Genomic DNA, 11,382 nt, shown 5'->3' on the forward strand with positions numbered 1-11,382 from the left:
CACTCATCTTCCAAAAGGTCCCTTGGCCGTTCACATGAATATATCAGAGTGAACATTGGTTTTATAGGTACCCACAAGCCTCTTCTTTCCAGACATACCCACTTTGTCCAACTTGCATGCTATTTGGGGAAATAATCAAGCAGGTTTGTGCATGTGGTACAAATGTGTCGAACATTCTAACAACTGCCAAAAATGTGAATGTTGGGTTAGGGTTTGTTGTTAGAATGTTGAACATAGAAGATCAATTTTGGTGTCAAACTACACATTTTCTGGGTCAATAAATGTGTTAATGCTATGAAGAATGTCACCAGATGAATATTTGTACCATTCTAACAACATATTTACATCATTTTTTACTTGTTTAACAGTCAGACATGCATGAATCGAATAGACATTTTATTAGGATCACTCTATAAGAACAAATTATCTCGTAAAGTTATGGCGGAGGGAGGTGGCACAGAGACATAGGAACTTCAATAAATTACATGTATTATTATTATTATTATTATTATTATTATTATTATTATTATTATTATTATTATTATTATTATTATTATTATTATTATTATTATTATTATTATTATTATTATTATTATTATTATTATTATTATTATTATTATTATTATTATTATTATTATTATTATTATTATTATTATTATTATTATTATTATTATTATTATTATTATTATTATTATTATTATTATTATTATTATTATTATTATTATTATTATTATTATTATTATTATTATTATTATTATTATTATTATTATTATTATTATTATCATAACTCTTTAGCCCGTATAGGCGTATTTAACTGTTATGAAGTGTGGAACTAAGTATATGGTGCAAAGACTATGTGGGAATGATGTTGCGTATGACCAATATGCATAGGTGTGTGCAAGAGTCACACACACAAGAGTGTGTGCAAGAGTCCAGCATGTGTGCATGTGTGTGAGCAAGAGTCCAGCATGTGTGCATGTGTGTGAGCAAGAGTCCAGCATGTGTGCATGTGTGTGAGCAAGAGTCCAGAGGTAGGAAGGCTGGGGTCTGTGAAGCACAAGGGAGTGGTCCAGGGACAGTTGGTTGGAGGCGTCACTGGGGAGCGAGAGGAAACATGAGTAAGTACGAGCTTGTAGCGAATGTGAGGCGAGGCACCACAAAATACAAAACACTGGAAAAGCTTAATAGAATCAAGACTGTACAGTATATATGTGTCTAGGTTCTGGCACTAGACCCATGGCATGCTGGCCTTGATCCTGGTCAGCATCCTCATCAGCGGGCAGGCGGTAGGAAGGCTGGAGTCCAGGAAGCATGAGGGAGAGGTCCAGGGAACGTCTGGGGGAACGTGAGGCTTGAGAGGGGTCACAAGGTGTCTTGACAGGTCCAGGGGAATCACTGAGGAGCAAAAGCAAACACTGGTAAGCGCGGGTTGTAGGTTGTAAGGCAGCACAAAATACAAAACAATAAAAGAAGCTTGATAGAATAGACTAGAGAACTAGACTGTAGCCTACCATATGTGGCCACGGTCTGGCACTGGGAACCATGGCACGCTGGCTTTGATCCTGGTCGGAATCTTCCTCAGCGGGCAGGCGGTAGGAAGGCTGGAGTCCAGGAAGCACGAGAGAGTGGTCCAGGGAATCTCCGGGTGAGTGCACAGAAGCTGTGACATATCTGTCACAATGGCAGCTGCAAAGATCTGTGCATTTCCAATGTGCCTTCTTGCATGAGCACCTTGCACCACAACCACTTCAATTGCACTTCACAAGTTCAGCTTTACATGTTGCAGAAGTGCATCTTGGGTAGGTGGAATGTGTTCCATGGATCTGTTTCTTTGACAGAACAACACTCGCTGTGCTTCATCGACAGGTTTCAATTCACTAGTCTTGTCATAGAGGATGATGGTAAAGCGCTCCAGAAGGTGAAAGTGCTGGGCTTCTATGGTCACAGGAGTAGATGGATTTTCTGCCATGAAGTTGAAGGCCTCTGTGACTTGAGGGTAGGCATTCCAAGCCACCCATGCAGACTTCTTCCCCTTGAAGTTGTGTCACAGCCCGTGTATGAATGGAAGATGGGAAGTGCTGTGGACTTGTCTTCCCCAAGAGCATGGCAGATGGTGTAGGAGCCAAAGCTATATTTAGGTTATTGAGTCATTGAACCGTCTTATTTGTCATAATAGAACATTCTAGAACATTTGTGATGTCACAGTATGATGTCATGATCGAACGTTCTGGAACATTTGTGATGTCATTGTATGATGTCATAACCGAACATTCTAGAACATTTATAGTCCACAATTCTCTAGAAGGAGAAGATGGAGCTGTGGAAAGAGGAAGAACGGCAAATGGAGCTACGAATTCCCAGAACGACCGATATTTGCGATCAGTCGAAGGGCGAGGGGTCGGAGTACAGTGGGGAGGAGAGTGAGAAAGAAGAGAGGGAGGAGGAGGGGTGGGGAAAGTACGTTTGCTGTGGAACGGTGGACGAGCCTTGCCCACCGTGTTGCTGTGTCAAAGGGGATGAGAGGAGAGAAGAACTAGCTGTAAAGAAGAAGAAGAAGGAAGAGGAAGAACGGCAAATGGAGCTACGAATTCCCAGAACGACCGATATTCGCGATCAGTCAAAGGGCGAGGGGTCGGAGTACAGGGGGGAGGAGAGTGAGAAAGAAGAGAGGGAGGAGGAGGGGTGGAAAACGGTGAGGAAGAAGAGGAAGAAGCGGACGGAGAGGAACGACAGCGATGGGGATAGTCAGGGCAAGGGTGAGAGTAGTGGGGAGGAGAGGGGGGGAGAAGGGGGGAAGAGGAAGAAAGTGGGGGACGATAGCTCAAGTGGGCCGGGAGACGAGGGTGCTGGAAAAGATGTGGCAAAAGAGGAAGTGATCCATATAGTGGTCAGGCTTGAGAGGGAGAGGGGTGAGGGGAAGGTAGGTAGGCTCGAGTGGCCCAAACTCATTGCCGCGCAACTAGGAGAGGTAAAGCACGTGAAAGTTTTGTGGGACGGGAATCTGGCCGTAGGGTGTGGTAGTGAGGGGCAGGTGGAGGTGGCTAGGACGATGCTGGGCATTGGGGGGGTGGGTATAAGTAAGGTGGCGAGAGTAGGGGAGAAGAGGGGGGGGGGATGTAAGGGGGTTTTAGCTGGGGTACAGGTCGAGGTTACAGTAGAGCAGCTGGTGAAAGAGCTAATGGAGGACGGGCGTAATGGCATAGTTAAGAGTGCAGAAAGGATGAAGAGGGGAGCAGAGAGGGCAGTGACGGGGACGGTAGTGATTACATTTGAGGGGGTTGTTCCTAGGGTGGTGTTTGTAGGGCGTAGGATGTATAGGGTTAGGGAATTTGTTCATGATCCTCTTAGGTGCTATAGGTGCCAGGAGTTTGGCCATATAGCTATCACGTGTAGGAAGGGGCTGAGGTGCGCTAGGTGTGGCGGGGAACATGAATATGGGAAGTGTAGAGAGGGAGTGAAGCCGAAGTGCTGTAGTTGTGGTGGGGAGCATAGTGTAGCGTTTAGGGGGTGCGAGATGATGATGAAGGAGGTCGCGGATCGGAGAGAGAGAAGGGAGGGTAAGTTGACGTATGCTGGGGCGGTTAGCAGGGCAGGACAGGGTAGCCAAGAAAGGGTGCAGGGGGTTGAAGGAGGGCATTTGGCAGTGAGGGTAGAGCAGGTAGAGAGGGGAAGGGAGGAGAAATTAGGTATTGTGGCCTTCGTGGCAGGGGTAGTTACTGGTATGGCAGAGGCTAAGGGTAAAACAGCGATTGTGAAGATGATTGTTAGGATAGCGGTTCAACATCTGGGATTGGAAGGTCTGGACTGGGAGGTGGTGTATAGCGAATTGGCTGAGGGGGCTGCGAGGGACAAGGCTGCGAGGGCCAAAGCAGCCCAGGATAAGATAGCAGGGGGCAAGGTGGGTCCCGCGGAGGGGGGCTCAGACAGGAAGTAGCAGCAGTAGCTGCACTCCAATGGACAATGTAGGTGATGACGGGGTCCAGTAGAAGAAGAAAAAGAAGGTGAAGAAGGAGAAGAAGGAGAAGAAGAAGAGCCCATAAAAAGAATTGCGGAGGGCAGTAATACGCCTCGATGCGTCTACTCTGCCGGAAATTCAAATAAGAAGAAGAAGAAGATTGAGGCTGGGACACTGTGGGTTGAACAGTACCTTGTGCATTGTGGGAAAACATCCAGATGGGGGGTGTGAATGTGGAGAGACTGAAACTGTTGGGCATGTTTTCCTAGAATGTGAAAGGTATAGGAAAGAGAGGGAAATCTTTTATAAAAGTCTGGTAGAGTTGGGAGTCTCTTCCTTCTCTCTTAAATCTTTCTTTGGCATGGATAATGAGAACCACCAGCTGATCACAGAGGCAGTGCTGACATTTCTGCATGCTTCAGAGCTGTACCAGAGGATATAGCGTTATTGTATTTATTAGTATTGGACAGGCAAGAGGAGCAGAGAAGAAGGAGATAGTGTGTCTTGAAGATGAGAAGAAGAAGAGGGTAAACAATCAAAAGTTGGTTTACCAGAGGCCTAACTATGGCACACCACTAGCGTAGTATAAGAACTGAGGAGGGAAGAAATACGCCTGCGGGAAATTCAAGAAGAAGAAGAAGAAGAAGAAGAAGAAGAAGAAGAAGAAGAAGAAGAAGAAGAAGAAGAAGAAGAAGAAGAAGAAGAAGAAGAAGAGCTCATCAAAAGAACTGCAGAGGGCAGTAATTCTAAAGAAGAAGAAGAAGATCTCATTATGCATCTTGGAACAGGACTGAACAGGACTGAACAGATAGACTAAACAACATAGACTGAAGCCTGCATTTCTCAACCAAGGTGCCAAGCCTACCGTTTTGCTGTGGAAAGAGCCGGCAAGTTGATTTACGGCTTTCCAGTGTGGAGGAATTTTCATGTGTCGAGTCGGCGGTGATTTTGGAGACTGGGAAAATACAGTTTTCTTACCTTGTAGTAGTGACGTGAATATTTAGGAAAGTAGCTTTAGGACCACTTCTGTAAAGAAAGACTTCGCTGTGGAAGAGAAATAAACCATTTGGATATCTTTGTTTTACACTGGAGCGGCTGTGGACATTATTTTTCTTTATCAACGAACGTACTACTCACGAGTAAGCAACTTTAACCAGTAGAGTGGAACGTCGGCCCTCATATTAGTAAGAAAACTCTGTTCCAAGAGGAAAAAGGAATCAACACAAACTACTGGAGCGCTGAAAGAAGGATAACAACAAAATGTCGGAACCTAAGAAGGTTGAGCTGACACAAAGGGTCTATGAGGAAGATGTCCATCCAGGCCATCAATAAGAGGAGAGCTAAGTTAGGTCAACTAACTGGTCACATGAATAAGATGAATCAATTAATGGATGAGGACGACGACGGTAACTTGGAAGGTGTACAAGATTGGTAGAATTCAACAATCTATTTGGAGAGTTCGGTGATCTTAAACTTCGGTCCAGGTGGTACTAAGCAAGACATCAGAAGAGGAGAAGAAGAAAGATCAGGATGAATGGTTCACGCCGAAGGCTGACACATTTTACAACTTCACAGTAAAGGCTGACACATGGATGAAAGAGGTGCATCAGCGTATAGCGGAGTCTAGGAAGCACCAAGATGAGGTCAGGCCTGAAGACAGTGCATCCGGCGTCGTAAAAAGGAAAGGGTCTAGAGCACCATCCACTACATTTTCCAGAACATCATCTGCAAGCGTGCGTCTGAAAGTTGAATTAGAGAGGGCTGAGTTGCTAGCCCAGGCTTCCGCTCTAAAGCAAAAACGACAACTCGATGAACTCTGCTCTTAGCTACCTCATCTTAGCTAAGAGCAGAGAGAGAGGATTTACAGGTCCATGCTGCTTTAGCTGCCGCAGAGGCTAAGTTCAAAGTACTGGAAGAGACTAAGAGTACAAGGGCCAGCGAGCCTCATCCAGAGTGTCCCGTAGGGATGGAATGAACTCTTACATAGAGAAAAAGAAGACCTTCGAATCACAAGCTCACGAGCAGGCTACGCCTACTCCTCAGGCCGTAGCGATAAAAGGAGAACCTGCTTACAGTAGCAGCTCCAGAGCACCTGGCGGTGCTACACAGAAGGAACAAGAGTCTCCGCAACAAGAGTCCACACGAGCCATGGTGGATTTCCTAGTGAAGCAACAAAACCATGCTACTCTGCCCCCTCAACAGATTCCTATATTCAAGGGAGACCCTATGGGGTACAGGCTATTCATCAGTAGGGTTGGGCACCGAAAACCGGTTCTAATAGGAACCGGTTCCTAACTTCCGGTTCTGGAAACGATGCCCAACCCTATTCATCAGGGCCTTTGAACACGGAGTGGAGGACAAGACAGATAGTAACAGAGACCGGCTGTACTTCATGGAGCAGTACACGGATGGACAGCCAAGAGAGCTGATAAGAAGTTGTCTTCACATGGAACCAGAGCGAGGCTATCGCGAGGCAAGGAGGCTCTTGAAAGAACATTTTGGAAATGGATACAAGATCTCAATGGCGTATATACAATGCACTGAACTGGCCTACTATCAAGTCCGAGGACGGAGAGGCGCTCCACTCCTTTGGCCTCTATCTCACTGGATGCCTCAACGCTATGGCTGACGTGGAGTACATGCAGGAGCTTGACAGCATATCAAATGCATTCATGCATGTCTGGCTGTTAAACAAGTAAAAAATGATGTAAATATGTTGTTAGAATGGTACAAATATTCATCTGGTGACATTCTTCATAGCATTAGCACATTTATTGACCCAGAAAATTTGTAGTTTGACACCAAAACTGATCTTCTATGTTCAACATTCTAACAACAAACCCTAACCCAACATTCAAATTTTTGGCAGTTGTTAGAATGTTCGACACATTTGTACCACATGCACAAACCTGCTTGATTATTGCCCCAAATAGCATGCAAGTTGGACAAAGTGGGTATGTCTGGAAAGAAGAGGCTTGTGGGTACCTATAAAACCAATGTTCACTCTGATATATTCATGTGAACGGCCAAGGGACCTTTTGGAAGATGAGCATGGCAGTTTTTTCTAGGCGAAAATTTTACATAATTTTGAATCATTGCCTATTAAAACCTCCTTCCCAACAGTTGGGCTTAATGAAAATGATACCAATGGAAAGCTTAGCTTCTCTAGTTTACAGGGATACCAATACCTTTGTGTTCGCTCAAATATTGAGCGCGCTATGGACCAAGATATTTATTAATGGGCAGAACCTTGATTTTACATGGCGGCCATCTTGAAATCCATCATGATGACGTGGCCCCTACCCCAAAATGAAAGCTATGATGATGAGGAACACGTGGGAAAAATGTGGTGCTTTTGTCCGGCGTGTCCACATCCTTCTCAAATCTGGTGCTAAGCCACCGCACTATTAGGGCCTATTTTCCATCTGTCATTTGCTTTAGTGGTGAGCTAACGTTAGCTAACGCACACTCCGGGATTGCAGCTGGGGGCTAGTTCTGCACTAACCTAACGTTAGCTAATATTACCTGTAAACACTCAACTAACGCTATGTGAATGTGAAGTTGCTATTATTTTGGCCCACGTTTTGACTACTGTCAAAACCCCACAGTCAGAGCTACTGTACCAGATCTGTCTGAACTGTAAAACACCACAGTCAGAGCTACTGTACCAGATCTGTCTGAACTGTAAAACACCACAGTCAGAGCTACTGTACCAGATCTGTCTGAACTGTAAAACACCACAGTCAGAGCTACTGTACCAGATCTGTCTGAACTGTAAAACACCACAGTCAGAGCTACTGTACCAGATCTGTCTGAACTGTAAAACACCAGTCAGAGCTACTGTACCAGATCTGTCTGAACTGTAAAACACCACAGTCAGAGCTACTGTACCAGATCTGTCTGAACTGTAAAACACCACAGTCAGAGCTACTGTACCAGATCTGTCTGAACTGTAAAACACCAGTCAGAGCTACTGTACCAGATCTGTCTGAACTGTAAAACACCACAGTCAGAGCTACTGTACCAGATCTGTCTGAACTGTAAAACACCACAGTCAGAGCTACTGTACCAGATCTGTCTGAACTGTAAAACCCCACAGTCAGAGCTACTGTACCAGATCAGTCTGAACTGTAAAACACCAGTCAGAGCTACTGTACCAGATCTGTCTGAACTGTAAAACACCACAGTCAGAGCTACTGTACCAGATCTGCCTGAACTGTAAAACACCACAGTCAGAGCTACTGTACCAGATCTGCCTGAACTGTAAAACACCACAGTCAGTTGCAGGGAGGAAACTGGAGGAAACCCACAAAGACACAGGGAGAACATGCCAACTCCACACAGAAAGTACCAGCCCTCATTCATCAACGTGACTTACGCACAGATATGTGCTTAACCTGTGCGTACGACCATTTCTAAGCAAAGTGTCAACTTGACTTCGTGCTTATATTTACGCACAGCTCGGAGCATGCGTAGCTGACGCCCAGTGGTAGAACATCGTTACTACGGCATAAGCGCTCCTCAGTTCTGCATTAGTTTCAACGCGGAAATAAGCTTCCGTGCATTACTTCCAACACTGGCGTGTTCAACTTCTGTATGACCCGTAATTCATTATAGTTCATTGTAAAATAGCGACAGTAGTGTAATTATAACGGGCTCATGCGGGAACAAGAGGTTGGCTTGCTTGTTTGGCACGGGGGGCAGAAGCAGAACACCCACCTCCAAACGCCATTAAATATTGTTTCAAATAAAAAGCGACATACTATTATTTTGTGTCATGTTTCCAAATAAGATTGGCCACAACGGAATGCTTTCTACTTCAATTTGTTGATTAGAATAGATTACCTCGCTCCGTTGAAACGTCACTGAGCTCAGCACACAGACATGATAATAATAACAACAATAATAATAATAGCTTCATTTTACATAGCGCCTTTCAAGAGAGACCCATGCAAGGTCGCTTTACATAGATGGGGGGGGGGGGGGAATAACAAAGTAATAAAGATAGTGGACAGACTATGTAAATATGATGATGGGATTCAAGTTCGCGTTTTTGTTGATCATAGGCATGCTGTCAGAGTATGATATCTTAATCAAACATTCTAGAACATTTGTCGTCACAGATCATGTCATAATAGAACATAGGCTACATGGCATGGTCCATCGTGATATTGTGTAGACTGTTATTACTGTACCAGTACCACCCATTGTGACAACAGCACACAAACATGATGGAATTCAAGTTCATGTATTGAAAGGCAGGCTACATCATACATGGCAGTGAGATTCATTGTTCTTGTATATGCTCTCGTATTATTGTTTATATAGGCTACCCAATACTGACATCAAAATAGATTGTATGCCTCTAGAAATCATATGCAGCAGGTAGAAAATTGACGGAAAATCCGTCGCGATTTGGAATAAAATTGAGGAGAACTTTAATCCCTGGGTATTAATCAAACAAAACGGGAAAAGGCAGTCATATTCCAGCACGGTCTTTATTAGTGTTTGCGCTGCCCAGGCAGCAATGGTTAATAGATATCATATCCGACATCACCGTACGTGTACACGTCTGTCAGCCTGTCACATAACACGCTTCCCTCGGCTTAGTCCATTTTTCCACATTTCTTGGGGGTGTTCCATTACCGTATATGGTTAATCGGGGCGGTTCTGGTATGCAAATACTTAAAACAGTGCACGAGCTCAAACGTAGGATCAAAGTCATATTTATCAAGACAGGTGTGCGTAGGACCTGTGTACGCACGTGTGATAAATCCAGTTTTTTTTTTGCGTGCACGCATTCTAAATTCTGTGCTTAAGTATGGAAATATAACATTTTCTACGTCACGTTGATGAATGAGGGCCCTGGATTCTAATAGAATATTTGCATCTCTGTGGGGTCCTTATCAAAACAATCGCTTATCAAACCCATTGTGTTTACTGATATATATAAACCATTAAGAGTGGGTGTCAGACGAGAGGGAAGACTGTCACGTTTTAAACTGTGGATACCAAACAGAAGGTAAAGATGACTTTGAACTGTACAGTAATCCAGAACTATTTCATTGCACTGTAAAGAAACTGATTTTACAGTATGTCACATCAATGTCATTCATGTCTTTCACATTCTACTAAAACTGAATCAAACCATAAACAAGGTGGCCTGTTGGGATGTTAGATCCTAATGTGAAAAACTGATTTTGTGTCTGAGGAGAAGACTGGTACTTATGGTGCGTTCACGTCAGGTGGGAAGAAGCGGAAGAACCAGCTTCCGACTGGGAAAAGCCATTCACGTCAGCCTCCTAGTGGTAATTCCTACTAGGTCATATGGGAGTTTTTTATATACGCCGATATCTCCCACTTCGCGTCCCGAAATGCGGAAGTATCAACCATCATGGCAGCAAGCTTGACGGCGATGTCGGCAATACAAGGTAAATACAAATCAAAATGATCACTTTGATCACATAATCAGAATAATACAATCATACTGCTGTACTCTTCATATGAAAAACGAGCTATACTTGCTGCTGTTCATCTACAGTTGATTTTAAAGTAACTTGCTAACGACTTGTAGCAATAGGTTAGCAGTAGGCTAACAGTAGGCTAAGATCGCCATCTTGGATGTGGGCGTTTCCTCGAGTTCAACGCGTGAATGCTTCCTAGTTGTAGCAACGAGATGTCATCTGGTTCGTCCGCTTCTTCCCACCTGACGTGAACGCACCATTAGTTCATTACTCTCTCCATCTATGTAACTCTAACCATATTTGCATATCTTGTATGTCACACATTTAACAGTACTGTATATGATTGAATTGATTGATTGAAAACTTTAATGAACAGATTGTGGGTACAGTACAGTACAGCTCAATACACACAATTATTATTATTATTATTATATAATAATTATTATTTGTAGATCTGGTATGTCATAAATGTCTAGATGTAACAGTACTGTCTATCTGTATGTCATATGTTATGATGAATTGAAAATGGGGGACCCTGATGCATCCCCTTAACAATTGTGTGTATTGAGCTGTACTGTATTGTACCAATTCTGCAATCTGTTAATAAAATGTTCAATCAATCAATCCCCTTTCACGGCAGTGAAAGGGTTAACCTGCTGTCGTGTGGCAGTGAAAGGGTTAACCTTCTGTGTATTGTCGCAGTGAAAGTGTTAACAGTTTGGTAGTGAGGCAGTGAAAGGGTTAACAATTGTGTGTATTGAGCTGTACTGTAAAATGTTCAATCAATCAATCAATCACAAATGTAACAGTACTGTACTGTATATATGTATGTTAGATTCGTATGTTGTGTATGTCATAAATTATGTGGCACCAGTAACACATAGCGCGAGAGAGTCCCCCCCTCATCCGCATGCAGTAGTGCACCGCACAGTACAGGCCCCTCCTATGTATGGGGCTGCGGCA

At 43.8% G+C, this 11,382-nt stretch overlaps 1 protein-coding gene across 1 annotated transcript in view; it reads right to left on the reverse strand.

The window, feature by feature from the left end:
• Positions 1-1,228: 1,228 nt before the first annotated feature.
• Positions 1,229-11,382, reverse strand: part of abca7 (ATP-binding cassette, sub-family A (ABC1), member 7) — a gene marked incomplete at its 3' end in the record, with an annotated part of 264,520 nt that continues 254,366 nt past the window's right edge. The window contains 2 exon segments of the mRNA XM_084318477.1: positions 1,229-1,295; positions 1,512-1,601. Of these exon segments, the coding sequence (XP_084174603.1) occupies positions 1,229-1,295; positions 1,512-1,601 (157 nt within the window).

The sequence above is a fragment of the Notolepis coatsorum genome (assembly GCF_963971535.1).
Source record: "Notolepis coatsorum genome assembly, chromosome: 7".
Classification (NCBI taxonomy): domain Eukaryota; kingdom Metazoa; phylum Chordata; class Actinopteri; order Aulopiformes; family Paralepididae; genus Notolepis; species Notolepis coatsorum.